We start from the raw sequence: 10,767 nt of genomic DNA on the forward strand, positions 1-10,767 counted from the left end.
TCCTGAGGGACCACATATGCAACAGACTTTTGCTTTGAGGAGTCTGGGGCACCAAACCTGAAGAAACATTAGTGTCTTCCATAGTGATGGACAGTAGCCACCATTTGGGAGGTGTGTCCTCAGAAACTGATGTCCCTATCACGGTGACATCAGATTTAGGCAAGTGATTCACAAATCCTGGACTGTGGAAGTCAAGCCTGCCTTTAAGAAGTTATGTTTTGGGTGTGTTATGAGGATATAAGGAGTTGTTTTGTGCCAGGGAAGTCCCTTGGCATGCCTGAGTCTGTCCCAACAATCATGAACGTAGTGGTGATGACACAATTTGTAGATACCTGTGCTTAAGCTGTTGAGGGTGGCAGATTTGTTCCTGGCAGTCAGCTGATTTCACAAAAACTCCCTGTTTCTTGGAAAGGGACAGGTGTTCAGTATCTGCTGCCCGAGTTAGAAGCTTAGGTGATTCAGTGTCTCTGCCTTGCCTTGAGCTTACCTGGAGAGCAAGGGCAGATAGGTTTGGTGCCCCAGACTCCTCAAAGCAAAAGCCTGTTGCATATGTGATCCCTCAGGACCTACGGATTCTCCTTAGACAACGAGTCAGCCACAGGAATAGCTATTATCAAGTGACAAGCCCAAGGATGGTTGCTTCGGCCCTTCAGTCAGTCTTGACCCTTGAGACCTACTGGTCACCAACACCTCCTCCTTGGTTAATAGGGAGTCCTTATGACCAGCCCCATCCTGATCACATTTCTTCTCTCTTTGGAAAACTACATTCTAGGAAAGATTTTTGGTGCTCTCACTAGATAAAGTAAGTTCAGATAGGGTCATCTTAAGTTTGAGGAGAGAAAAATAGATTATATCATTCATGAATCAATTCACTAAACCTTTATTCAGTGTCCTTTTTACCCCCCCCCCCCCCCCAGACTCTATTCTAGATCATTTGGATATATTAGTAAGAGATAAACAAATTCTCAACTCTGTCCTCCTGGAGACTGCATTTGGTGGTAGTGGTAGAGTGTCTTTGTATATGACTAGCGAGGGGATATAAAGAGAAGACAGATATTAAACAAATAAAGAGTCTTACACATAAAACCCCTTGCTTTCAGGGACTTAGAGCCCAAGTTTGGGAAAAAGAAAACACACATACCAGTCCTGCAGGTATCAGGCCTCTTGAATTCTACTACACTTGCTCTTCTATTATTTTATAGTTTTCTTAGGTTTTGTGCATGTTGGACCTTGTCTTATTTCCAGAGTTCAGAACATATAGGGCATAGGGTATGCAGAAGGTGTCTTGAGATTCAGGCATAGAGGTAGCCCCCTTTTTGACTTTCAAAAACAAGCAAGGGATCCCCAACCATCCATGGTAAAAATGGAACAGCTCTAGTGACTAAAGGACATAGACAGGAAGAGCAAAAGTGATGAGTTCTGGGCCAGGATAAGGTAGGACCTGGAGTGGACTTTTATGGAAGGTAACCTTCTGAGTAGGAAGAAATTAGGTTATTCTGCAAGGACCTTAGGGTATATTGGGGAGGTGTTCCCAGAACTTCAGTGACTTCCACACCACTTGTCTTATATTTGCTTATTGCTAATATTATTATATACTTAATAGTTTTCATTGAAATTACCTTAAATCAATAGATTTTAAAACTTACAGTAATTCTAGGCAGTATTATATATGACAAGTTTGAAAGTATGACTTTTTCAAATGTAGAGTAAGATAGAAAATAATTAAAACGCAAAACATTGTTTGCCATGTGAGATTGTCTTGTGTAACAGGTGACGCTGTTGCAACCACTGGGAAGTGCTGCAACGGGAATTCGTGTTTACAAATAGTCGACTATAATAAAATTAAATTAAATTAAAATGCAGCATTGCCTCCCTAGAGATTACCCCTTTTCCAAATAACTTTCATTCACTTCCTTGTTCCTTTAGCACAAGGTGACCCTTGTAGTGTGGAGCAGAAATGAAAGGTGGGGGATGTACACTTCAACTGGGCACTGGAAGAGGGATGGGCTGGTCCTCGCTGCGCTTCCCTGATTAAATCTGCAATCTCTCCAACCATCTATTGAAGGGCATCTGGGTTGCTTCCAGTTCTTGGAAATTGTGAATAAGGCTGCTATAAAGATTTGCATGCAGGTTTTTGTGTGGACATGTTTTGAAGCCAGTAGGGTGGATGTCTAGGAGTGCTATTGCTAGATCGTGTGGTCAAATTTAGCTCCGTATGATCTTGAGTCAGTTTTGACAAGTTAGATCTTTTGAGGAATTTTTATATTTCATTTAACTTTTCTCTAAAGTGTCCTCTTATAATTCTGGCAGTCCTCTCTGCCCAGGCAACAGTCACCTAGTTCCCATGCTAAAGCCCAAAGAGCTTTTTCTCCCTAGAGTTTTTCACAATTTTACCCAGGTTTCTTTGTTTTCTTTTATAACTTTCTGTGGAGGGACCCACAGCCCATGTACTTTTCCTTTCTTGGAAAGACCCTTAGGAGAAGAAATGTCTGATTCATTCCCTTTCTTACCCGATGTTCTCAGTCTCACTGATACAGACCCTAGGTGGTAAGTTCATAATTTTATTGGCCCTGGAAGTCACTCCCTTAAGTTCCGATACCACATTCAGGGAATGTAGGCGCACCTCAGGTATACTGCAGGCTTGGTTCCAGACCTCCACAATAAAGCGGGCCAGGAGAATTTTCTGGTTTTCCAGTGCATGTAATCATTCTGTTTACACTATACTGTAGTCTGTTAAGTGTGCAGTAGTATTATAGCTAGAAAAACAATGTCTATATCTTAATTAAAAGTAATCTATTGCTAAAAAATGCTAACCACTATCCGAGCCTCCAGCAAATCATAATATTTTTGGCGTCCAAAGATTTGCTTGATACGGTTGCCACAAACCTACAATTTGTAAAAAACGCAAAAGTGCAAAGTTCAATACAGTAAAGTGCAATGGAACGAGACACACCTGCATAAAACTAGAATTTATGAAGTCTGCTTGTTTTTGGAAGGTTAGTGCTGGTGGTTATTTATTTCCTTATAAAAACTTAGCCTGACCTTCTGAGCAAACTGCCACAAGGAGAAATGTGGCCTTTAAACTAGAGATTATTTTTTGTTCTGAACAGCTAATTACAGGAATAGTAAACAAAATTAAAAATTACACCATATTTTTTTCATACATAATAATACATATTTATAAATGCTCTTCTTGTAGCTGGTCATGAGAAACGGAGCGCTCGAGTCGCCGCAGCGGCCTGGAAAGTGCCTCTCGCCTGGCTCACAGGAGCGCCGGGCTGCCGTGCCGTCAGCGCCTTCACGCTCAGGCTCAGCGCCCCTTCGAGGGCAGTGTCCTCAGAGGGACACCCTCAAAGGTATGACCCAATCTGGAGCATCTGACGCTGAAAGCCCATTTAAGCAGGTAATTCTCAAATTTTCGATGGCAGAAATCTGAGATTTTCTAAATATTTATGTTTTAGATGTGATGTGAGGCTATGGTGAGTAGGAAGTGGCCTGTTGGGTAAATTCTTTGCTCTTTGCCCTCCGACCCGGTCCAGATGAACCATTTGGTGATGACACTGTTTGTACACCCCTGGCCGGAAGGTGCTGAAGTGGTGACTCGGGCCCTGCGTGGTCATGGTTAAGGGTAACCAGAGCCCTTCCTGACAGGCAGGAACGATGACAGCTCTGGGAACCCAACCTGATGACTGAGGGGGTGTGATGCCCGGTTGACGCAGTGACCCTCGGTGGTCCGTGCCTCCTCCCCTCTCCATCATCCTCTCCTTTCTCCTCGGCGATGATGAAACCAAGCTCTTGCAAAGCTTCCTGGTTATTGGCCAAGACCAGGAAGCTCTGGCAACATCGCTTTAAACGTTTAATACACACAGTGAGCCTGCCCTGCTGACTGCAGGTAGATTTTTAAAAATATATGAAAGGACTAACCCCAAAGTGCATTGCCATCGGGTCCTCGATGACAGACATGCTCCAACCGGACAGATAAGGGGAGATTATGCAGCAAGCTGAGGGGTCTGGAGGGCTCAAGGAGTACAGACAATAAACAGAAAAATATCTTAAAAAATCACTGCCTTTAAAGACCTAAAACCTGCTTGTAAAGACGGTGAGAGAAAGCAAATATGTATATGATCAGCTTAAGCTCATATTTTCACCTACATGTCAGGCTTTTTGTGTTCTGACCTCACGGCCCTCCTCAGACGCACTCTCAGTCATTACAATGTGATCGTGCGAGTGTTAAATGGTATCCTTATTTATATTTGTTTCTTGCAGTTTAAAAACTGGTATTTATTTGTGGAATAAAAGGGCTTTGTTTTCTGATAAGGAAACTGCAAGAATTGTTTGGTCTACCGGAAGACCAGGGCATGTTGGGTCATGTGGGCAGGGGAGATGCTGACCCCGTAACAAGTGTGTTCCCACATTGCACAGTGACATACGGCCAGTGTGGCAACTCGATTCCTACCCCAGATGGACCCTTTTCACCAGCCGTGGCTCAAAAATAAATGTTTCAGTACCCGATGGGACAGTAAAGAAAAGAGGATTGTCCAGGTCCAAGACCCAGTAGAGAAACTGTGGAACTTTGGAGAGCTTACTCTAAAAAGGCAGAAATCAAACCCATATCCAGGGTTGGAGAACATATTAGAATATTGTTTCCCAAACCCTAGTTACTCCCATAGGCCCAGTATGTTTGTCATAATTACGTATCACCTGTCTCATATAACATTCTTAATATTTTTATATTTAAAATCACTTTATACCAACTTCTTGAATTTCTGATTTAACCAGCCATAGAAAATCATGTCCAGGAAATGGCAGGTGACATATTCAAATTATGTACTTAATGCAGAATTAACATAAACATACAGCCAACGTTTGAATTCTTTTGCTCTCGTCAGAGGCCACATCTTGCGACACAAGCAGCATTCCTGCTTTCGGAGACACTGCTAGGAATTGGTGACTGAAAAATGTCCCTTGTAGGCAGATGGGACATTTTCAAAAGGCTCTTGATAAATAGCTTGAATGCCTCTTCATGTGGTCATGTCTCACATGTGGCACGGAAGACCTCAGGACAGGCCTGAAAAGACCTTAGCTGGTGCCTCATGCACTCGTGGGCGGAAGGGGGAAAGCTGAAGGCACATTTCCCAGGAGATTCAACTGCCCCTCTGGCAGGCCCCAGAGCCGTGCGCCCTGGCCGCTGGTGTGTGGGTCTGGGCTCCCCACTAACCCGTGAACAGGGAAGGACTGCATCTTGCCCTCTAATGAAGGGAACAGCCGAGGGAACCACGTAGGTGTGGTCCAGTAAACAGACTTTAATGAGTGCTTGTGACTTTTGTTCGCTTCTCTGAATTTCATTAAACAGTGATTAAGAGTTCCCTTTTTAAAAAAAATAAAAGAGCTCAAACATACAACCTCGAGGGCAGCAAGGAGGAAAAGTGCTGAGGACACTGAATCCCACCCCAGAATCTGCCAGAAATTTGAATGAGGACAGCTAAAGTGTGATCCTAGTAGATTCCGCGTGGCCAAGGTGGCACAGATTTGTAAGGAACATAGGAATGAGGTACGTGTTCCCTATCCGCAGGACCAAAGCAGTGCAGATGGGGCCCTGGAGGTCACATTTTACTGAGTGTCCCCAGTATCATTATGGGGCATCTACTGAGATGACCTGCAGCCTTACTTCAGCCCGTTTTAGAAGAATAAAAGAAGACTTAGACCAGGAGGCCATAGGATCAAAGGCATATGCATTTAAGGACATTCTGGGTAAATAGTCAGGTGTCACCAGGTAGCCAAGCTCTTTTCAATCCAGCATGCACAACAAAACGGCAGCCAGCTGAGGTGGACCAGGGAAGAACGTTTTATGACTCAGGGGAGGTGAAACATTGAAAAGGGTCATCTCCCCCAGTTGAGAAAGGGACTCCCCAAGTCCTCCCCCAGCCCTAAGTCACTGATGGAGAGCTAAGCCAGGGCCTCTGTGAGTCATGAGCACGTAGCCCAGAGAGGAGATCCTGGAGCAGGATATGTTTTCCGAGTCCCTGTCAAGCCAGTTACGGATGTATTTGCATTTTGGGTGGGAAATTATTGGACCAGGTCAGTTTTAGGAGCTCCCCTTCCACCTGGGTGGAGCAGCAGGCCCTATAAAAAGGCTGCCTGCTGTGCGGCTACCATCCTGGCGCTCGACTTCTGATCTGTGGTGCGGAAATTGGTGAGTCTGATTTCTAGAGTCCAACTGTTTTTTTGGTGCTCTCAACTGTTGAATTTATCTAAGGACAGCAAGTTTGGTGTGTCCTAAATCATGATCATGGGTTAGATGCTACTTATTTGATGAAATCTTAGAATTGGGGCACATGGATATACTATTTTCACTTGTTTTTAGGTAGGTCGCTTGATATGCTGTACAGAAAACATTGATAGGAAAGCTTTGATATGAAGGAAAGGAAAGACAAGCGTATTTTATTTTATTTTATATTTTTTGGTATCCCTTCCGTTCTGGTGTGAATTCAAAGGCTCTTTGCATTGTTCCTGAGCAGCCCTTTGTTGTATACTTAAGGCAGCCTGTTGGGACCTCACAGGAGGTAAGGATGAGGGAAGTTGCTTGTGAGGTTGCCCATGATTTTAGAACTTGTGATGGACTCTCATGAAGGTGTTATTGTCGTACAAAACAGGACTTTGTTCTTTCAGCAATATTTTCTTTAGAAAAATGGTAAAGTGGGAAGACAGATATTTCTAAGGGCTGATGAAACAATTTTATAAAGATGAAAGGAAAACCCAGAGAGTCTTAAAATGAAGTTAAGAGATGAAAGCACATTCTTGAAGATTGGAGAGAGAAATCTCACGGTATTTTCTAAGCACTGGGTTCTCTCTCTGTAAGAATGCCTTCCTGTGACCTGTCATGTAATTCTTTCAGATTCTAAGACTCTAGAAAGATGTCTTATCAACAGCAGCAGTGCAAGCAACCCTGCCAGCCACCTCCTGTGTGCCCACCTAAGTGCCCAGAGCCTTGCCCACCTAAGTGCCCAGAGCCATGCCCACCACCTAAGTGCCCTGAGCCTTGCCCACCCCCAAAGTGCCCTGAGCCTTGCCCACCCCCAAAGTGCCCTGAGCCTTGCCCACCCCCAAAGTGCCCTGAGCCTTGCCCACCACCAAAGTGCCCTGAGCCTTGCCCACCTCAGCTGTGCCAGCAGAAATGCCCTCCTGTGCAAACTCCTCCACCATGCCAGCAGAAGTGCCCACCCAAGAGCAAGTAACAGCTTCAGCGTTCATCAGGGCCAGGAAATGATAAGAACTGGCTCGCCTGCTTCCCCAGCCCTTCCTTCATCATCTCTTCAAAGCCCGTCGCGGATGCAGAAGCAGCTTCTCCACCCTTCAGCCTGCAGTGTGCCCGGGATGACTCCTGAGCGAGTGATTTCCTTCCTGAGCCTGCCTCCCTGCTTCCCTCCAGGGGACGGAGCCTGAGGAAGGCAGAGCAGCCGCTGGCATCCACCCGGGTGGCAGCGGAGGCTTCTCCCGACGGCTGCTGTGTCTGTGATGGGGGCAGAGGGTTTCTATCACCTGTGGACTGTAACTGTCCTTCCACTTCCTGAATAAAGCACTTGTTTGTGACGGGAACACTGCTTTCTTTCTTTCTTTAAGCTTGATTGTTAACAATATATCATCATTTCGGTTTATTTCTATTCTTCTTTGATCCTAAGGCTCAGGATTTCAGTGTCAGTGTTATGTGAATTTGATGTCGTACCAAAGATTATTTCTATATCATTTTAAATATATAAAAGGGTAAATTTGATAGTATATGAATTCTAGCTCAATAAAGCTAAATTTAAATAAAGAAATTAAAATAGGCTCTTCCGCAGGCTTGCGAGGGGACAGAGAAAAACTAGAATTTTAGAGGCCTGTAGGGTTGAGAAAGTTGATTAATTCTAGATACTAAAGAGAAAAAAATAAAATTGAGAATGGTTTTGAGAGAATTAAGACTCAGGTTTTTGGTCAAGATTAAATTAAGATTTACTACCTTCCCATCTAAGTCTACTTTTCCAAATAGTACCAAAAAATCCACAGTTGAAAAAGAAAGGCATTGGATAAAGGAAACAATTAAATAAGATAAGCATAAAAATGTTTTCTGGGAAAGAAATTTGGGCATCGTAATTAGCAGAACTGACTGAAAGCAAGTAGAAGTTTACAAAGTTTTTGAGGAATCATATCCCCAAAGTAATCACATCCCACATTCTAGATCTCAGACGAAACAAAACAAAAAACACGTTTCCAAGAGCCTTAAAAACACACACGATTAGAAAGCGAGCTGCAAAAGTGACCTAATTTAGGAGAGCACAGTCCACAGTGCACACTTTAGATTTGATCATGTAAAAGGAATAATCTTACCACTGGCAGAATGATGACTAGAAAAGGAAAAACAAGTTCCTTCTACTGAGCAGAATCAAGACCTTAACAGAATGCCCATCACTTCTGGATGTTGGGGTCGGGGAAGAGCATGGCTTCACGATGCCCGCCTAGCTGGATTTCAGAAGACTAAGGCCTAGAGACTGCCATTTGTCTTCCATCATTTTCTCTTGCACATGGTAGTTTCTATTTAGTTTTCCAGGATCTCATCACTGGATGCTGGGTAACAGGAAAAAATGGCTCATCTGTTTATTTCCTAGATCGCTAAACCAGTAGGAGCCATAGAAAAACACAATACAGAAAATTTCATGTGACCAGAGCTGGATGGGGCTATGGGGTGGTTCCCAGGGGAATGTGTTCTGTTTATGAGACAAAAGGAGTGAATGGATAGTTGAGGACCAGAAGGGTAGGCAGTGGCAGGAATTGAAGAGCTCACCAATATCTTTGTGTTCCTCTTATTTCTGGGCATACCTATAAACTACATTTTTTACTTTGTGAGGTAGATAAGGCCACTTGACCAAGTTCTACTCAAGCCAATAAGAACAGAAAGGATTTATGTCATCTCTGATTCCAAGTGGATAAGAGCACGATGTTTTCTCCATACTCGGCCCATTTTCCTGTTCTTGTACCTGAATTCAGAGGACAAGGCACTCAATGATGGTGAGACAACTTGAGGAAAAATAGCTGGCCCCCTTCACGACTGCATGGAGCAAAGACCTTGCCAACCCACACTGGACTTGGGCACAAGTAAGAAATAACTTCTACTGGACTGAGCCACAAAAATTTAGGGGGTGTTTGTTATAGCAGCTAGCCTATGCTAACTAATAAATTATATGATTAGGACACACTTTTTGTTTGTTTGTTTGACTAATTTATTTTGTTGCTGTGTGGAACTGTTTATTCCAATATCATAGTGGACCTTATCTGTTGATTAAACAAGAAGACGGATTAATAAGACTTTTTAGGTAAACATTTTCAAAAGGATTTTAAAGAATACTGTCAGGTAGAAACATTATAATAAAAACTATCACAATTGTCTCTTATACCAAATGCTCATGGTTTTCTCATTATTTCATTTTACAACCTAAGGAAAAATATGTCTCATTTTATACTATTGTAAGAACATTTGTTTTATCTCCCAGGAATATAAAAAGAAACATATGCCCGGCCGGGTGTGGCTCAGCGGTTGAGCATTGACCTAGGATCCAGGAGATCGGGGTTCGATTCCCAGTCAGGGCACATGCCCGGGTTGTGGGCTCGATCAGTGACTCATCATTGATGTTTCTATCTCTCTCTCCCCCTTCCTTTCCTCTCTCTGAAATCAATAAAGATCTGTTTAAAAAAAGAAAGAAACATACTTTTGATATAAATATGAATATGAATGTATACATATATATAAATGCACAGTTGACCATTCTATCATGATTCATTTCACTGTAAACATTTTTATATTCTAAGAAGATGGGGTGGTGGGCGTTCTAGTCCTCACTTCCTGTGTTCCTGCCACACTGTGTGTGAATAAAGTCTGCAACCTGGGGATGCAGGAGATCAGCTTTTGTGTGCTACCCTGGGAAACGCCCAGCCTGGCATGCATGGGTGCGTATATGTGTTTGTATGAGGGGCCAGGTGGGGGGTGAGGTACATCCCTCTAGACAGCCGTAAATGCCCTAAGGCAAGCCCTGTGGAGCCTCATTCCCTTCCTGGCGGAGTGGGCACGCAGTGAATGCGAGGGGGCTGTCTGAGATAAGTGTGGAGGTTGCGAGTCCTTGTGTATGTTTGAGAAACCGAGTCACGGGTATCAGAAAGAAATGAATGCTGAGGAGCGGATTCACATATGTAGGAACAACATCCCTTGAAACACAGAAATTGGCTGGATAGGCCAGCAACCTGCGAACCAGGCGTAGGAGCGGGGCACTCGGGGTGAGAGGCGGAGGCAGGGCTGACGCACCAGCTCGACACCAGCGTGACTCACTGAGTGGCAGGAGGGTAGCCCTGCTCCAGCCTTGGATGCCCAAGGAACAGCCTCTGGGTGGCATTACACAACCTCCCATTGCCAGCCCCGGAAAAGTCAGTGGGTGAAAACCCCCACCCACCCAGCACCAGGACCTGAAGACCCTGAATGAGGTCCTTCCCCACCAACCTGTCTCGAACAGGTCCCATTTCACAAGGGAAAGCAATGAAGGCGCTGAGTCAGACAGACTACGACACAGAGTCAGCAGTGGAATTGAAAGTGAATTTAATGGGGGGCAGAATAGAGCTGATCCACATGTTTGTACTTCAAGTCCCTCTTCAGATGAATCCTGAGCAGCTGAAAACTAAGGTTCTAAGGTATCGAGACCCTCGGCCTCATTCAGAAGCTCAGAGGCTCAGAGAGTTTGGGAAGGC

General features: G+C 44.1%; 1 protein-coding gene across 1 annotated transcript; it reads left to right on the forward strand.

Annotated features, from left to right (window-relative positions):
* The first annotated feature begins 6,914 nt into the window (after positions 1-6,914).
* Positions 6,915-7,235, forward strand: LOC107542705 (uncharacterized). The gene is made up of 2 exons (XM_016220140.1): positions 6,915-6,962; positions 7,065-7,235. The coding sequence occupies exons 1-2, from the start codon at positions 6,915-6,917 to the stop codon at positions 7,233-7,235; spliced, it is 219 nt and encodes a 72-aa protein (XP_016075626.1).
* Positions 7,236-10,767: the final 3,532 nt, after the last annotated feature.

This window comes from Miniopterus natalensis, chromosome 19 (genome assembly GCF_054644295.1).
Source record: "Miniopterus natalensis isolate mMinNat1 chromosome 19, mMinNat1.hap1, whole genome shotgun sequence".
NCBI classification, from domain to species: domain Eukaryota; kingdom Metazoa; phylum Chordata; class Mammalia; order Chiroptera; family Miniopteridae; genus Miniopterus; species Miniopterus natalensis.